The sequence below is a fragment of the Sturnus vulgaris genome, chromosome 22, assembly GCF_052056855.1.
Source record: "Sturnus vulgaris isolate bStuVul1 chromosome 22, bStuVul1.hap1, whole genome shotgun sequence".
Taxonomy (NCBI): Eukaryota; Metazoa; Chordata; class Aves; order Passeriformes; family Sturnidae; genus Sturnus; species Sturnus vulgaris.
The window spans coordinates 977,659-994,034 of record NC_142264.1 but is presented as its reverse complement, the minus strand read 5'-3'; the positions used below and the strand labels follow the sequence as shown (position 1 = coordinate 994,034).

General features: G+C 59.0%; 1 protein-coding gene across 1 annotated transcript; it reads right to left on the bottom strand.

Annotated features, from left to right (window-relative positions):
• Positions 1-550: 550 nt before the first annotated feature.
• On the bottom strand, positions 551-15,855 carry NR5A1 (nuclear receptor subfamily 5 group A member 1). Its single transcript, XM_014880006.2, has 6 exons — positions 15,754-15,855; positions 15,225-15,366; positions 11,062-11,702; positions 4,485-4,604; positions 3,831-3,978; positions 551-798 (listed from the first exon to the last, which is right to left on the bottom strand). The coding sequence occupies exons 1-6, from the start codon at positions 15,853-15,855 to the stop codon at positions 551-553; spliced, it is 1,401 nt and encodes a 466-aa protein (XP_014735492.1).
• Between the last annotated feature and the right edge of the window lie 521 nt (positions 15,856-16,376).

Genomic DNA, 16,376 nt, shown 5'->3' with positions numbered 1-16,376 from the left:
AATTGGGACCTGGCATCTGCACCTTGGGGTCCTGGCTGCATGGGGCCGACATCTCCAGCCCAGCCCCAGCATTCTGTGTAGATTTCCTGCAGAAATCCTCCACCTCCGTGTGTTCCCTGGTGCCTGGAGACACCTCAACCACCATAAAACCACAACCTGGAGGGGTTTCACCTCCCCTCTCTCCTGCCCTGTGCACGAGGGGCCCTGAGACATGGGCAGGGTTGGGGAGGGATGGTGGCAGTAAAGAAACAGCTGGTGGGGGCAGCAGGAGAGGAGCAGAAATAGGAGAAAAACCGGGACAGGCTTCACCCTTTCTTGGTGCTGCTGAGCCGGGCTGGCAAGTGACAGGTTTGGGCACCAGGTGTGCAGTGGAGCTGGGGGTCAGCACTGCCAAGCCACGGCCCTGCAGCCTCAGCTGTCCTTGCTGTGTACGAAACCTTCTGGGGCGTTTCCAATAGCAGAGGTTAAATAGCATCACTGAGGAAGGCACCACCAGCCCCGGGCACCAGTCCCGCCCCTGCTGGAGGCACCGGGTCGCGCTGGTGGCCGCTCAAGTCCTCTTGGCGTGCAGCATCTCGATGAGGAGGTTGTTGCAGGGCACCTCCCCGCTCAGGTGCTTGTGGTACAGGTACTCCTCAGCCTGCAGGCTCAGCGCCCGCACCTCTGCCAGCCACAGCAGCAGCTGGCGGAACTTGTCGGTGGAGTGGGGGTAGTGGCACACCGTGTACTCCAGCAGCGCCGCATTGGCCTTCTCCTGAGCATCCTTGGCCAGCGTGTGGTTCTCCAGGTACTTCACATCTGCAAGGGGGAGCGTGGGCGTGAAATGGTGCCAAACTCACCTGTCTGCCTCATCTGTCTGTGCCACGCTGTGCTGGGTGAGCCAGGAGGGATCCACACGCCTGGGTCAATGTCCCTTCATGCATGAAAACACAGGAGGGGTCCCACAGCCTGTCCCCACCCAGCCACGGGCTCTCCATCCCTACCCTACTCCATCCCTACCCTACTCCATCCCTACCCTACTCCGCAGGTCTTCCCTGATGCTGAAGACAGATTCCAGACCCCCTGGCAGTAGAACTCGCTGCCCAGGGAGCTGCAAAGCCAGAAGGTGTTGCCAGCTGTGCCAACACATTGGGAGTCGCTGCCATCATCCCTCTTTAATTCCTGAAGGTCGAGGAAGCGGCTGAATTAATTCCCTGATAAACCTGGTCTTTCCAATGTGGCAACCAGGCTCACCAGCCTGGAAACCCTAATCCTGCACACCTCGCCAGGGCCACAGCAGCTTTCCATAATCCTGCTGCCAGCTCTGCTGCTAGCAGGGCAGGGAGCAGCTCAGCAGGCAGCAGCACTGAAGTGCAGGCAGGGGCAATCGTCCCTGCACGCAGATTTTGGTGGCTTTAGGGAACCAAAATGGGCATTGCCCCATCACCACCTACACTGCACACAGCCATAGTCCCACACACCTGCCCAGCAGAGACCTTGCTGCCAACCCCGGCAGGGTTCATCCAGGGCAAGTGGATTTAGTGGATTTACTGTGCAGGACTTGGGAGCACTGCCTTGGTCACAGCCTCACTCACTGTCTGTGCACACAGACCCTGATGCGTGGCCAAATTCACCAGCTGGAAACAGAGAAATCTGAGCACAGGGTCTGGCCAAGGTAGATGGCGTTTGGGGCTCCCTTGGAGGGATTGTGGCACCCGAAGCTGCTGCAGCCCGGTCGGGGGTCAGAGCCGGGAGCAGAGGTGGGGTCGGGGGCACTGCAGAGCCCCAGGGAGGGGAGGCACAGCACAGTCTTGGGGCCCTGAGCCCCCGGGGAGCCCCAGCCTCGGGCCATGCCCATGGCCACGGGCACTGCGGGGGACAGGCACAAAGGGCACAGGGTGTGCCAAGATGCAGTGGATCAGATCACCCTTCCCTTTTCACTCTGACGGCACATTTGCTCCTATTGTCTCCTGCTACCCGGGTTGCTGTTATGAAATCTCTTTATCTGCATCAGGTTATTGTGCATGTCATTAAAAAAAAAGAAGTTATATTGATAAATGTCAAATCTATCCCCTGAGTTGGCTCAACAATAGCTAGTTCTACTCGATGAACTCACCTGGTTCTCTGAAAGACCCTATTCACTGTTTAATTGAATATTTGAATAATCTTTTCATTCCTGCAAGGAATAAAGAATGTTGTCCAAATAACATTGACTCACTTCATTTAGAGACACTGCAGCAGTTGCAAAGACTGTCCTGTGACAAAGCCTCCCATCACACATACAGATATGCCTGGGATTATTTCTATGCCCTCAAGTGTTCTTCCTATTCACAGCTCCTTTTGTTTGGGAGAAGCTGCTGATAAATTGCAAACGCTTAAGGGAATGTGGGCTATAAAAGCCTCTCTTCCTCCCCTCCCCAAGAGTAGCTGCTTCATGAATGTAAGTCATGAAATCGAATGATAGGTCAATCCATTAAGGCTCTATTAAGCCCTTCTGTAGAACAAAGCTAACCTGTGCCGTCCTCATAAATATTGCTATTTTGAGAAGCCCTAATTTTAATTAAATCTCTTTACCTGCTCAGGAGAGAAATCTATTTAGAACTCAAATGGCAGCTCTTGTGAGCAGGGCTTGGCTTTGACTGTGCTGTGGCAGAGTGGTAAATGTGGAAATTCTCTTGTTAAAGGCAATTACATCCTGCACATAATACACAATCCCGTCCTCTACAGCTGAGCCTACGAAGGGCAAATTACTCCAAGTGAGCTCTGCAATATGGCGAGAAAAAGTTGCATTTGGGGCAAAATGATGCATGGGAGGACACAGCTATTGGATTCCACGCTCCCTGAAAGCCGCTGCTCTGGGGAAGCCACTGGGGAGAGGGGGACACGCTCCTGTGTGTGCCATGCCAGGGGACACAGGGGACACGGGACAGGACCTGAGCCCGCGGGGCAGCTGACAGGGAAGGTCCTGGCTCGGGGTACGAGCCCCCCCCCGGCTCCTTCACTTCCCAGCCTGGGCACTGTTTGTGCCACACCTTATCACTGCCTGAGCAGCGAATTATCGTGTCTCGTTTCTCCGGGTTTCTAAACAGCTCCCGAGGAAAGGAGAGCTGAGGGAGGAGATGCTGCAGGTGCAGGAGGGGATTGCAGCGCAGCTCCCACCGCTGGTCCCTGCACGGGACCCCGCGGTGCAGGAGTGCAAGCACAGAGCCATCGGAACAGGGACAGGGCTGGCATGGGGACAGGGAGGGGATGGACACAGCTCTGCCACCACCATGCCCCAGCAGTGGGCTGGCACAGGGATCCCGGGGGCAGGAGCGGGCTCTGCCACCCCAGCACGTTTCAGGCTCTGGCAGCAGCGCCCAGGCTGCGGTGTTATTTAGTCTGGGTGAGGTGGGAGGCGGCTGTGCCCGACCGCAGCCTCCGGGCTGAGGCTAATCAGGAGCCGGGAGCCCCGGGCCGAGCCCCGCTCGGGCTCTCTCTGACGCACATCCCGGGAGATACGGCCGGTCCTGCCGGGCCGCCTCTGTCAACACTCCTGTTTTCCCCCAGCCATATCAGCGCTTGTTTCCCTGCCCGCTGCGATGGGAGAGTGCCCAAAACAGGCTCAGATCGGCCAAGGGGGTGACAACGTGCCCTGCAGCTGGAGCAGAGCCCGGGCCCGCAGCGGGAGAGGTTTTGAGTGCCGGGGGAGAGGGGGACAGGCAGGTGCCAGCTCTCGCTCCTGGCTCCTCGCTAAGAGCTCCTTTGTGGCACAGCCGGAGCCCCCCCCAGCCCCGCTCCCACTCCAAACTCCGCTGGCAGAGACCCCAGAGCGCTGCCCCTCGCCCCAGTGCCCCCCCAGCTGCACTCACCGAGGCTGAAGAGGATGAGGAACTTGAGGCAGACGAATTCGTGCCGGTCCACCTGGAGAGAGTGCAAGTGCAGGACGAGCTCCTGCGCCCGCAGCACCAGCGTGTTGAGGATGGAGCCGGCCTGGGCTGCGATGGCAGACATGTCCACCTGCCAGGACAGCGGTGGCATCAGCTTTGGCAGCCCCAGTCCCAGCACAGCCTGCTGCAGGACACCTCACACGGGGCAGGAGCCGGGTTTAGCCCTGAGCACTGACCGAGAGTTAGGGGTGTCAAAAAAATGACTGGTGGGCGAAATGGGAACACGATTCAAAACAAGGGGGCCCTTCACAGGATGCTGGAATTGAAGGCACCACATCTCCACCTCCAGAGAGGGAAGGGGCCCCTCCTCCCATCCCACCGCTGATGGTGGGGCTGTTGAACTCTCCATAAGAAACATTATTCTCAAGAACCAGGAGCTGTGTGGCAGGATGGGACAGGATGGGACCTTCTGCACAAGCAGATCCAGAGGGTAACAACACCACCTGCCTGCCCTATTCCAAGTTGGCCACACTGGGACAAAAGAAAGAAAGAAGTCACTCCATTCCCCCATGCAGCCCCTGTCCATCCCCACTGCCCCTCCACAGCACCACCACAGTCCCAGAGGCCATTTCTCACCTCCTGGCCGGTGACCAGCAGCACGCTGTGCTCCTTGCCATGCTGCAGCTGCCGGTAGATGTGGTCAAACACCAGCAGCTCACTCCAGCAGTTCTGCAGCAGCTTCATCTGGTCACCCACCTGAAACAGAGCAGGAGCAGCACAGCTGACACCCACCGTGCTGCAGTGCACAGCACTCACCCTGTGCCTGGCAGGCATCCCATGGGAGGGGGGTCCCTGGGGTGAGCATGGAGAGCTAGAGCTGCACCCCAGAAAGGGGAACCCTGGGCTGGAGGAGAGGAGATGGGCAGGTGGCTTTGCAGAGCTGGCTTCAAAGCAGCTCAACATGTTTCAGTGGCACTTGCTGGCTCTTATCAGCACGGGTCTTCCCCCACCAGCCACAACCTCCTCAAATCGCACACAAATTTTAACAAAATGACTGCGGGAGGGACACACGGTGGCTGCACAAAGGGCCTGTGTGTCCAGACAGCCCCTCTGGATACTTTAAAACGAAAGAAGACAGTGCCCATGCTGGCCTCCCTGCCCAGGATGGCAGGTCTGGGGGGGCAGCAGGGCCGTGGGGGAGCTGCTGGGCACGGGACATCGCTGTGCCCTGCAGCTGCCAGCCCAGCCCTGCCCACGCTCCAACACACGCACTTGGGATCACATGTGCCTGTGTGTGTGTGCCCAGACAAACACCTGGGACCGTCCCTGTGAGCAGCTCGAGCCAGGCTGCAAGGGTCCCCAAAGGTCCCACAGGGCACTGGGGACTGCAGGCAGCACCAGTGGCTGGTGGGACGAGCTGCCAGAGCCAACAGCTGCATTTGGAAGAGCTAAAATCTCCCAGAGCTGTGGCAGGATGTAGGGCATGCTGCCTTCCCCACTGTCCTGCTAAGAACCACCATGGGTCACTGGCTTCATCCCCTCAGCACTGCTCTCCACTGAACCCCATCTCCTTTCCACGAAGAACTGAACTCCTGCCCTGTCTGGACTCCCCTATCCTGCAGGGACAGTGTAGGGAAAGGGTTGGGATTACGGTATAGCCTCCACTACAGCCCTGAGGAGCACATCCAGTGCCAGCAGTCGAGCTCTGCAGGGCCATTGTGCTCCCCCGTTAATAGAGGGAAGACAGATGCAGCATCACCGGCCTGGATAATGCCCTCGTTTTGCTGAAGAGGCTGCAATAAACCCGCGCTGGGAGATTGCAAAAGGAATAGAAGCCAGATGAGAAAGAGCTTTATGGTCTCAGAGCCGGTGCTCCCTGCTGGGGTTTGTCCCTGGAGGGTGGAGGGTGTCCAGAATCAGTTGTGCAGCAGTGCAGGGGATGAGCTGAGGTGGGAAGGAAGGCAGTGATGGTGGCTGGGCTGTGGCACTGCTCCTGCCCACCCTCAGGGCTGTGGGCACTGCGGGGCTGCCGAGGCCACACTCACCCCTCACCCCCAACCAGTGCAGCAGCTGCTGTTCATGCCCCAGCACTGCAGAGCGTGAGGCTCCAGGTCAGCTGCTCAACAAAACCCTGGGGAAAAGCTCATTCTGCACTGAACCCTAATGGAGACTTTCTGCAGCCTGGTGACCCCTGCCAGAAGGCCAGTGGCCGGCTGTGACAGTGGCCAGCCCCAGCAGGGAGCTGGGGCCAGCCCAGCTGCACGATCCCGGCCGGTGCCGAGCGCCTCCGCTCTGGCTCAGCCAGGGCGTTGTTTTGGAAGTTCTTTCCTGTGCCTCATTCCTGAGCGGGATGAGCTCCAGAAGAGACAGACAGAAGGTTTTGCCTTGAAAACTGTTTTAAAAATTTAGCTTTTCCAAAGAAAGAACTTCAACAATTTTGAAATCTTATTTTCTTCCTTTAAAAATTGCTTCTCCCAAACTCTGAGGGGTGTTTGGCTGCCTCCCTGAAGCCCCTCAGCAGCACATTTCACCCTTCATGGCTGCTGCAGGGCTGTTCCCTTGCTCTGACGTGCTGCGCTGCTTCCTGGGAACGTCGCAGTGCACCAGAGCCACATGGCCGTGGCATGGGGGCAATGTGCTTGGGAGCATGGTGGGGTGGGGCTGGGGGCTGCATGGGCCTGTCAGAGCTGGCTGGGGTCCGTGCAGTTGTCCCCAGCACCAAGCTGGCTGTCCCCGTGCCCAGGTTGGGTGGCAGCTCCAGCACTGAGGCTCTGCTGCAGGGGGTCAAGGGCTGCACCCTGCCCTGGCCTGGCCTGACAGGAGCAGGGGGCTGCTAATGGAGGGGCACTCAGAGACAATCAATCCTCCCAGCGAGGCGGCAGCACACACGCTCGCTGTTAAAAGTTAAGCAAAGGATCTTCCTCTTTTAATGTCAAGGCTTTTCCTCCGAGTGCTTTATCAAAGGCCTGATGCAAGCTGTCTTTGAGAGGCAATCCTTATCTTTTTTTTAAAGCCAGCATTTAACCCATTCACAAAACACTCGGTGAAACCCTCCCCACACTGGAAGAGCAATCCTTGATGGGCTGCAACCCACAGAAAATGCAGTTCTCTGTGTGAGAGGATCTGGGATTGTGCTGGAGTGCAGGCAGGGCACGCAGAGGCAGGGATGGTGCTGGCCAGGCACAGGGCTGCAGGACCTGCATGTGGGTGTAGTTTGTGCATTCATAGTCCCTGTGGGTTCACAGGTACAAGGTGAGGAAGCCCCTGCAAGTGTTGGGGCTCCCCAAAATGTGCCCAGCCCACGCAGGGATGGCACAGCCCCGCAGTGTTCACTGCTCCCTGCAGGCTGGTTCAGGGCAGCCCCCACCCTGGGTACCACTGCTTTAGGAAGGAGAGAGATCCACCAGCAGCCCTTTGGCAGGACACCCATCCCCAGCCACGGGCACAAGCAGCACTCACATGCCCCCAGCCTGTCCCCACCACACAGTTGCCCTCCAGGCCTCCTCCCAGATCTCAGGTACAGGATTTGCTCCACCACTCTTTGGCACATGTCAGCACCCCGAGCAGCCCCAGAAAATACTGAGTGCAAGCAGGACCCACCACCTTGGCTACTGAGAAGAAATAGGTGTCCAACAGCCACCTGCAATGGAAAACCCACACACGTCCAAGGCATTAATGGTCAGTGCAGGTCCTCATTGCCCTGCCCAGATACCACCACGATGTGCATCTTAAAACAAATAACCACCAAGACCGGTGTGGCTAGCCCAAGATCTCTCTCCCTGCTGGCTCCCAGGCTGCTGCAGCCCCAGCTGTGTGGGCACCACAGCTCTGCAGGCAGGGCTGTGCTGGCCAGGACACCACAGGCAGGGAAGTGTCACATTTCCCCCAGTGCATGAGATGCTAAACATTGCTGCAGCATCCACGACCAGAAGGAGATTTTAAATCTGCCAAAAACACCCTGGCCATCGGCCAGGAGATGGGGTCAAGATGACCCACATGTTAAAGGCAGAGAAGCAACTGACTGCAAATAGGTTTTGTCGTGGCTCTGGGATCTCTAAGCACAACTGAGGGAGAGCAGCACAGCAGAGAGACCCGGTGACCACAGGAACCCCTGGGTCTGTGGGAACGGTGCTGCCCTCAGCATCCCTCCATCACTGGAGCTTACCTGTGGATGGAAGGAAGGTTTGCCCCATGCCCTGGGCACAAAAGAGCTGAGGAAGGGGTCGGCATCATCCCAGCACCCTGCGGCTGTGCCGTGCCCCTCCGCTGGTGCAGGGACCCGCTGCACACCCAACCCAGCCTGGCCTTCGGGATGAAACCATGGCAATTTGTTTAACATTCCTGGCTGCTCATCCCAATCTAAAGGTCACTGCAAGCCTGTGTACATGATATTGATATGTAGGTATGGCAGTGACACCTATATAAACCAGGCTGTGCAAAATGTATCTGTATAATCCACACCAAAACCAGACACAATGTGAGTGTGCAAGCCTGTGTGCGCGTGTGCACATCCCTCTATCCTTCTCTCTCCATATACATATAAAAAAATTACATCTGAAAGGACAAAGTTGCCTGAGACTCACAACCCAACAAAATATATTTCACCCCCGGCCCATATTTTTCTTCCTGAAAAGATGCTGCAAATCTTCCCTCAGTCCTGACACATCTCATCTAGACTCAGTTAAAGTTCGTATTTATGGGCGTCAGCGCTGACCTCTTCCACCTCCGCCCGCGCGGCCTCGCGCCGCGGCTGCCTGGCCGGCCCTCGATAAACAAGCGGGCCCCCAAATCCCCCTCTGCCGTGCAGCGTTATTAGTCTTGGCTCCGAAGGCCAGCGCAGTCCGTAATTCTCCCCCTGGTGACACGAGATGAACGCCGCGACATCAGTCTCCCGGCGGATTGGCATGGGGACCCTCGTTTGTCAGTGGCAGACTGACAGAATTACTGGCCCTTAAATGAAACGATATATCTGGGAAGTTAAATCTGTTTTCAATCTGACTGCCCCGCGCCTGCGGGCGGACGTGGCGTGTGAGCCGATGTCAAGAGGCCATTAGCCCGTGGCCCCCCTCCTTCCCCTGCTGGAGCCAGGGGGGCTCTCCCCAATGTCCCCCAGCCCAACCAACACGCCGGGAGTGTGGAGACAGCAAAGCACCCATTCGGGCCCTCAGCAGATTGCTAGGGTGGGAATGGGAATGGGAGCAAGCTCCAGGGGAAACTGGGAACAAGCTCCCACTGTCCCTGGGCAGGGACCAAAGGCTCGTCCTAACCAGGAGTGAGCCAGCAGTTCCCCATGTCCCTGCGGATTTGCTCCTTCCTCTCCAGGCTCCCTGTGAGGCCTCGGGTCTCTGCTAACAGCCCTGTGGAAGGAGCACAATGGTGCTGGGTGGGCTCAGGCAGGGCAATCCACCACGGGGCAATCTGCCCACACCTCCCCTTCTCACCTGCCTGGGCTTCCTCCCCACGTAGTGCCAGCCTGGCACGATGCCCTGGAGGGGTGTCCCAGCACAGGGCCTTTCCACCTTGGATCCCTGCACTCAGCCAGCAGCCCTTCCCTGCTGGAGCTGGGGACAGTCACCTTCACATAGCGCCAGGGGAGGGAGAGGGCTGCTGGCATCCCTGCCCTGAGGAGCCCGAGCACCCAGCGGGGGCTGCCGGTGCCATCGATCTCAGAGATTGCCATGTTCCTCCGTGCTGGCTTTAGGGCAGAGCCATAAACCCTGCTCTAGTAGGAGTTCATTTACCACCCCAGCAGCCACTTGTTTTTATGTGCCAGGCAGGAGCGGGAATGGGGATTCAGGATCTCAGACCTACTCCAGTCCCACTGGCTTCTCTCCCTCTGGCTGTGGGGTCTGCAGCCCCAGGAGAAGCTGGGAATGCACCCCACAATCACTATGTGGGTAAGGTAAAACGCTTGAGCCCCCAGGACAGCAGTGGTGGATGTGGGCACCCACTGAGAACTGAACCCCATGTCCTGAGCAGGGCAGGACACGTGCTCTGCTCCCAAAAGGACACTGGTAGCTGTGCCCAGGTGAGGCTGTGGCACTGCCATCCCCCCCAGAGTTCCACGGCAGGAGGAGCACCCTCCAACACCGATTCACACAGTGCCTATTTTGGTGGCACAATCACGCTGACAATGGAGTTACAAGGCTACACAACTATACAGCTGGGAACTGAATTTACACTGTTTACAATATCTCCTGCAAAACAACAACCACCCTGTTCCCAAAATCCAGGCTGGACACTGATATGATTGAAACAAGCCCAACCCACCCCCACAATGCCATTTCCTGACACTGTTCTGGCAGACGGGGGCTATTTTGAGCCATGAGGCTCGGCCACACTCAGCCCCATGGCACAGGGAAGAGCCTGGTCCTGTCCTACAGCACAGTCCCATTGGAAGAAGGTGACTTTGGCCAGAGTCAAGCAGCACAATCTTATGCTGGAAACACAAGAAAGCACCTGAGTCTCATCACAGCTTCCCCAGGATGTTGCTCTCTGGGTTTTGGCCATGTTGCAAAAATTTCTCTCCCATTTTTTGCATCAGTTTGGGATCTTAGGTCATCCCAGAACATGAATGGAAAATTTCCAAAAGCTTGGCAAGGTGTGCAGGATGGCAGAAGCTGCTCCAGCCCTGCTGACCCTCTCCTGGTCCCTATGAATGTCCAGGGACATTTGTTAGGGGGGATGTCTTGGCAGGATGGAGGTCAGCTCCGTGTCTCCCAGCTGGGCACACTCGTGAGCAGGCTCTGGAGCAGCCTGGGGCTGCCCTGGCTGCCTGGTGCTAATAGGACCCACCTGACCACATCGATTTTCCTCCTAAAGGCAGAGGACAGAATTGTCTCAACTATAATTCCTCAACGTTACATTTTTCAATTATATCTTGAGCTTGACACCCCAGTCACTCTGCCGGCGATTGCCTCAACACCTGCCCCCGCCGTGATGAATCTGAAATCATTAGCCCCACACAAGAGTGGGAACTGTTCTGGCACCTCCAGCCCTGCTGTGCAGGGAGCTGAGAGCAGGACTGGGATGTGCCAACAGACCTGCAGTGATGGCCCCAGGCTTGTGACCACGGGTGTTGCCCTATCCTCACAAAATTTCACCCTCAATCCTGCCCCCACAGCCACATCCCACCCTCACATGGTGGCAGCCTCAGTCCTGCCCGCCTCCCGTTGTCCCCCCAAGCAGCATCCATCCCACTGACAGCTCCTACCTCCAGCTCCTTGAAGAAGATGCAGCTCCGTGCCCACTCCACGATGGAGAAGAGGGTCTGGTCGGCCATCTTGCACATGAGGCCGAAGGTGCTGAGCTTCTCGTGCCGGCCTTTGCCCTGCTCTTGCTGCAGGCAGGACAGTATCCGTGCCTTCACCTGGGCCTCGTCGGGCTCCAGCTGCAGCAGCTTCAGGATGACCTCGGGGATGTCAGGGGGGGAGCTGCTGGGGTAGGTCTCTGGGTACATGTAAGCAGGCACGGCCTCGTGGGCATTTGTGTAGTGGTCGGGGTACTCGGACTTGATGGTGCGGTTGGGGAAGGAGGGGTAGTGGTAGGCGGGCAGGGGCGCGTGGCCGGGCACTGTCATGCCCAGGGAGGGCGTCCCGTAGGGGCTGCGCTCGTAATCCACGGGCGTCAGCGCGGCCGGGTTGGGCGGCAGCGTCTTGGACATGGCGTGGATGCTGTGGATGGTGGAGGACAGGCTGTAGTCGTTCTGCACTGGGGACATGATCTGAGGCACGGTCTCCAGCTTGAAGCCGTTGGCACGGATCAGAGCTTTCTTCTGCTGCTTTAAGGCACGGTCCCGCTTGTACATGGGTCCAAACTTGTTCCTCCCTCCACGCATCCGGTCTGCACGGACAGCTGGGGACAGAGTGAGGGCAGAGACTGCGGTGAACCCACATGGAGAGAGACCAAGGCTCCCACAGGGCACAGAGACAATGCTGCGGGACACGACTTAGTGGCAAAAAGGGTTTGGGGGCACTGGGGAGACCTTCCCAGAAAGCCGACGGCAGATTGTGTCACTCCCAGCCCAGCCAATGTCACCCTCAGAGCCTCTGGGGATTGCAGGAAAGGAAGACACATTTGGCTTTCACTACAAAACGAGCTGAGGGATAAAGCAGCTTTCATTCTCCGTGGGTTGATGGGACAGCCCTTAAAGCCTGAGCAGAGGAGGGGATTTGACACTCACTTTAGTTTTAACAACCCGTGTCACTGGACCAGCCCTGGGATTTCCTTGTTTCAGCAGAACCTGGGACCCCACAGCCCCCTCGGGACCCTGGTTCTTTCCATGCAGGCTGCATGTGCTACTTCTCAGAAAATCTCTGCCCCTTTCTCGGGCAGCACAGCTGGCAGGTCCCAGCGCATGCACTTCACCCCACTGGCCTCAGGCTGCCAGTCCTGGCGAAGACTCTGCTGGAGCATCCCACTGGCAGAGTCCCTCTGACGGCTGTAGCAAAGCAGATGTTCCCACCAAACTAAAAAAACCCCAAGGATCTGCCACCGTGCAGGGGAGCAGGTGCTTCTCTGCAGAATTAGCCTGTCCTCCTGCACCGCCTTGCTGTGCTCCGGGGGCTGCTGCCCTGGCATCGCCTTGGAAGAGCGTCAGACCGCTGGAAGGCAGGAGCTGGGGCTGCGGGGCAGCGCAGGGACACGGAGGAGTGCTCTGGGGGGAGCAGCCTGCAGTGAGCATCAAAGGCAGAACCCCTCTGCTAGTTTGTGCTCCTGCTGACAGCCAGCGGGTCTTGCTTTGCCTCTCAGCTGTTACCTCTGCCTTTCTTTCGCCTACTTCTCCTGGGGCCCACAGCCAGCCCCCCCGTAGAGCTGGAGCACCTCCCAAGCGCTCCCGAGGCAGGCTGCAAAGGCGGGAGCGTGGCCGGGAGCAGCAGCATTTCCAGGACGAGCAGGAATGTGCTCCCAGGAGAGCCGCCCTGGCTTCCTCCCTCATTCTTTATTCATGAAAACAGCATCTCACTGGGAGCGGGCTGCCAGCGGCAGCCTCTGAAGAGAGGGGTGCTGTGGCCCCCGCTGCCGAGAGCCGGCCCACGCCCCTCTGGGCAGCAGAGCTGTCCCGGGGCAGTTCCTGACTCGAGTACAAGGCAGCTGGCCCCAGCCAGGGTCCCACATAGGCAGCCCGAGCTGACACAGGCAGGTCTGGTAGCCCTGGCCACACACCCTAGAGCCAGAGCACAGCAAAAACCAAATCTCACACCCACTCGAAGTGATGGTATCCCACCACTGCTCGATGTCGGACACTGACGCCCAGAGATCGCATCCCAAAGCAAACCCCGGTGACCCTGGGAAGGGGTGCACAGGCAGAGACCCTCCCAGCGCTGCTGCACTCCCACACAGCGAGAGGTGCTCACGGTCCGGTCTCACAAGCCCTCCAGAGGCAACTGCATACACCTCCTCCCCTCTCCCAGCAAGAACACAAAGGGAGAAAAGGCCTTTTAATTCCCTCCTGCTCTGCTTTTCCTGCCGTTTGTGTTACATTTGGGGTTGAGAGCAACTTGCCATTTGCTGTGTCCCAGCTGACAGCCGAGGAGAAAATGATGCATCCTGACCTCTAGGGTATGGGGGCTCAAGTAGACCCACCCAAGAAGAGTCTGCACCCCCAGCAACCCCCCCAAACCATCTGCAGGCGACCCCACACGGTGGCAGGAGGGGTCTCCAGCACACTGCAGCCCCCTTCCCACCTGCACTGCCTCACCTGCTCTCATCCCAGTGCAGAGCCCTGGCTGGGACAGGCTGCTGGCCAGGCTCTGCCTCCTTTTGGCCACCTTTCCTTGCCTGGGCACAGACATGGAAAGTGCCATGGGTAGTGCCTGCAGGGTGCCTAGGGCTGTGGGCAGCCTTCTGCTAGGGCTGTGCTTCTCCTCCCGGGCAGCTTTCTCTGCCACCTCCCTTCAGGCACTTTGAGGGGTGCCTGTGTCAACACTGTTCCCAAAATCAATCACCTCGGGGTTGCTCTTGTCGTGTGGACCTGTAGATTCACCTCCAAAGCATCACCTTAGATGCCTTGCCCAAAAATACTAGGAGCTGAAAAAGGTGGTCTCTTTTTTTACCACTAAAGAGACGGTTCCATGAGAATATCGCCCTTGGCTGGGTGAGTGCCTCGTCTGCCCAGCTCTGCTAAGGAGCCAACAGCAAGAAAATACACAAGGAAAGGCTATTGGGACAGCTCTAGAACCAAAGCACCTCCATGGTGCACACGACAAAAATGGCTGGAAAGGGACAAATTGAGACCGTGCCTTTTCCCTCCGGGCTCTCCAAGCACTGTCCCTGCTCATCTCTCGTAGGGTCTCCAGCCGCAGCCCAGCACCCAAATCCCCTTGCGACATCGATCAAAACGGCCAGAGCATGCACCGAGGGATTTAGGGCACCAGTAACTCCAGCCCAGGGAGGAGAGTGGAACTGGGATCTGTTTTGGAAGCAAGCCCACGCCGGGAGTTTGCAGGGGTTGAATTTGCAGCTCGATGTTGTGTCTTACTCCTGCGCTTCTGCTCGCAGGCTCCCACCCCGCTCCCGGAGCGAGCGGCCGCCCTGCCAGAACATGAAGGACTTTCCGATGAACCGCGCTGTGTCCCGAGCAGCGAGCCCTGCGGGCGAGGGGCTCAGCCCGGCGGGCGAGGGGCTCAGCCCGGCCAGACTCAGATCGCTTCCAGCCGCTGCAAAACGCAAACGATTTCAAGGGCGAAGTGAGGAGGGGGCGGCTGACTCTGGGGCCGGGGGCTCCTTCTGCCTCTGCTTTTGCTCTGCCACCCCGTGCCAACGACCTGTCCCCCCCAATAAATTTCGTTGCCGGATGCTGAGCATTGCAGAAACCGCAATACCGGCTGGCGGGACCCGACTCTGATGTCGGGATCCTCCGCGCCGACAGAAGAGAGGCGGCGGCTGTGGGGCTGGAATCGCCCCCCGGGGGTCAAAAATCCGTTATACTAAATGTCACCGAGAGGAAAAATATAATTCGTGGTGGGTCTGCGACAGTTTTATTGCTATCCCTATAATTTTTAACGTTTTTCCTTAAGTCTCGGTTTCTGGAATTATGTGCTTAAGGAAAACAGTAATTTATTTGCTATTTCCCAACCTTCCTGCCAGCAAAAAAAAAAAAATCCTGGAAAGTTTAAGCCGTAGCAGCAAGAACCCCGGGGAAACAAACAAAATGAAACAAGGAAAAGAAGGAGACGACGAGAAAAAACGATTTTTTTCTTAACTTGGGAGGGGAAAACGGAATCGAAGCGGCGGCGGGACTGACCGGCCCGGGAAGGTGGCGGCGGCGGCGACAGCGCGACCGGTCCCGGCAAATGCACAGTCCCCGCACAGCCCCGACACAGACCCCGGCCCCGCCGCCCCCCGCCCGCCGTGCCGTGCCCGGACCGTCCCTACCTTCCAGGCGCATCCCCACGGTGAGGCACTTCTGGAAGCGGCAGTAGGGACAGCGCTTGCGCTGGGTCTTGTCGATCTTGCAGCTCTGGCTCTCGGTGCAGGTGTAGTGCTTGTTGTTCTGCACCGTGCGCTTGAAGAAGCCCTGCGGCGGCGGGCGGCGGCGATGCGGTGGGCACCGACGCCGGCATCCCGGCACCGACACCCCGTCCCCGCCACCCGCCTTCGTCAGAGGCTCCGCCGCGCTCGGGGCTCCCGTCGCGGCCGCGCTCCCCTCCCGCCACCGGCCGCGAATCCGCCGCTAACGAAAACGGGCGAGAGAAACCCCGCAGCCGGTCTCGCTGCCCCGGACCCTGCAGAGCCCCCTTCCCGCTCCCTACAGAGCCCCGGACCCCTTTTCCCCTCGCAGCCCCGGCCCCACAAGGCGCCGGTCACGCAGAACCCCGGCCCCGCACGGCCCCAGCTGCGTTTCCCCAGCCCCGCACGGCCCCGGCTCCGCAGCCCCGACCCCGCGCGCTCCGGCCGGTCCTACCTTGCAGCTCTCGCAGGTGAGCAGCCCGTAGTGGTACCCGGAGACCTTGTCCCCGCAGACCGGACACAGCTCGTCCAGGTCCTCATCATAGGAATAGTCCATCCCCTCCAGCGGCCCTGCTGCGGGACGAGCCGCGGTCAGCGGGACGGGATGGGACGGGGAAGGGGACGGACGGCGGCCCCAGCCCCGGCGCTGGGTGCGGACCGGGAGTGGGCGCGGTGGAGACCGAGCGGCAGGTGCGGGAGCCGGAGCTCTTTATAGCGCCTGGAAGAGCATCTCCATGTTGGTGCGGGCTCACGGCCAGCCCCCCGGGGCTGGGGAACCTCCTCTGGGAGAGCGGGCGGCTCGCGGCGGCAGGGACGGGGCGGGGGCGGAGGGACCCGCCGGCCCGGGGACCGGGGACACGGCGGCCGGGCTGGGGAGAGGCTCGGCCAGGCCTCGGCAGCATCAGGGATACCCCCAGGGACTCCCCCAGGGACAGTCAAGGGGCATCGCTTGGCGGGAAGGGGCTCAAGACCCTCCTTGCTCCCCCTCACCATCTGTAGGGAGGGAACAAGTCCCCCAACCTCTCTGAAATGTCTGGCCTGAGAGAGGCAGGATCTGTTGAGAACCAGGAGTCTCGG

Excerpts from the sequence above, each read along its gene's own strand:
- NR5A1 (XM_014880006.2), bottom strand. The coding sequence starts at position 15,855 with ATGGACTATTCCTATGATGAGGACCTGGACGAGCTGTGTCCGGTCTGC. Across the intron at positions 4,605-11,061 it reads TCTTCTTCAAGGAGCTGGAG|GTGGGTGACCAGATGAAGCT; the intron begins GTAGGAGCTGTC and ends GCTCTGTTTCAG. Across the intron at positions 799-3,830 it reads CCTCATCCTCTTCAGCCTCG|ATGTGAAGTACCTGGAGAAC; the intron begins GTGAGTGCAGCT and ends TCCCCCTTGCAG.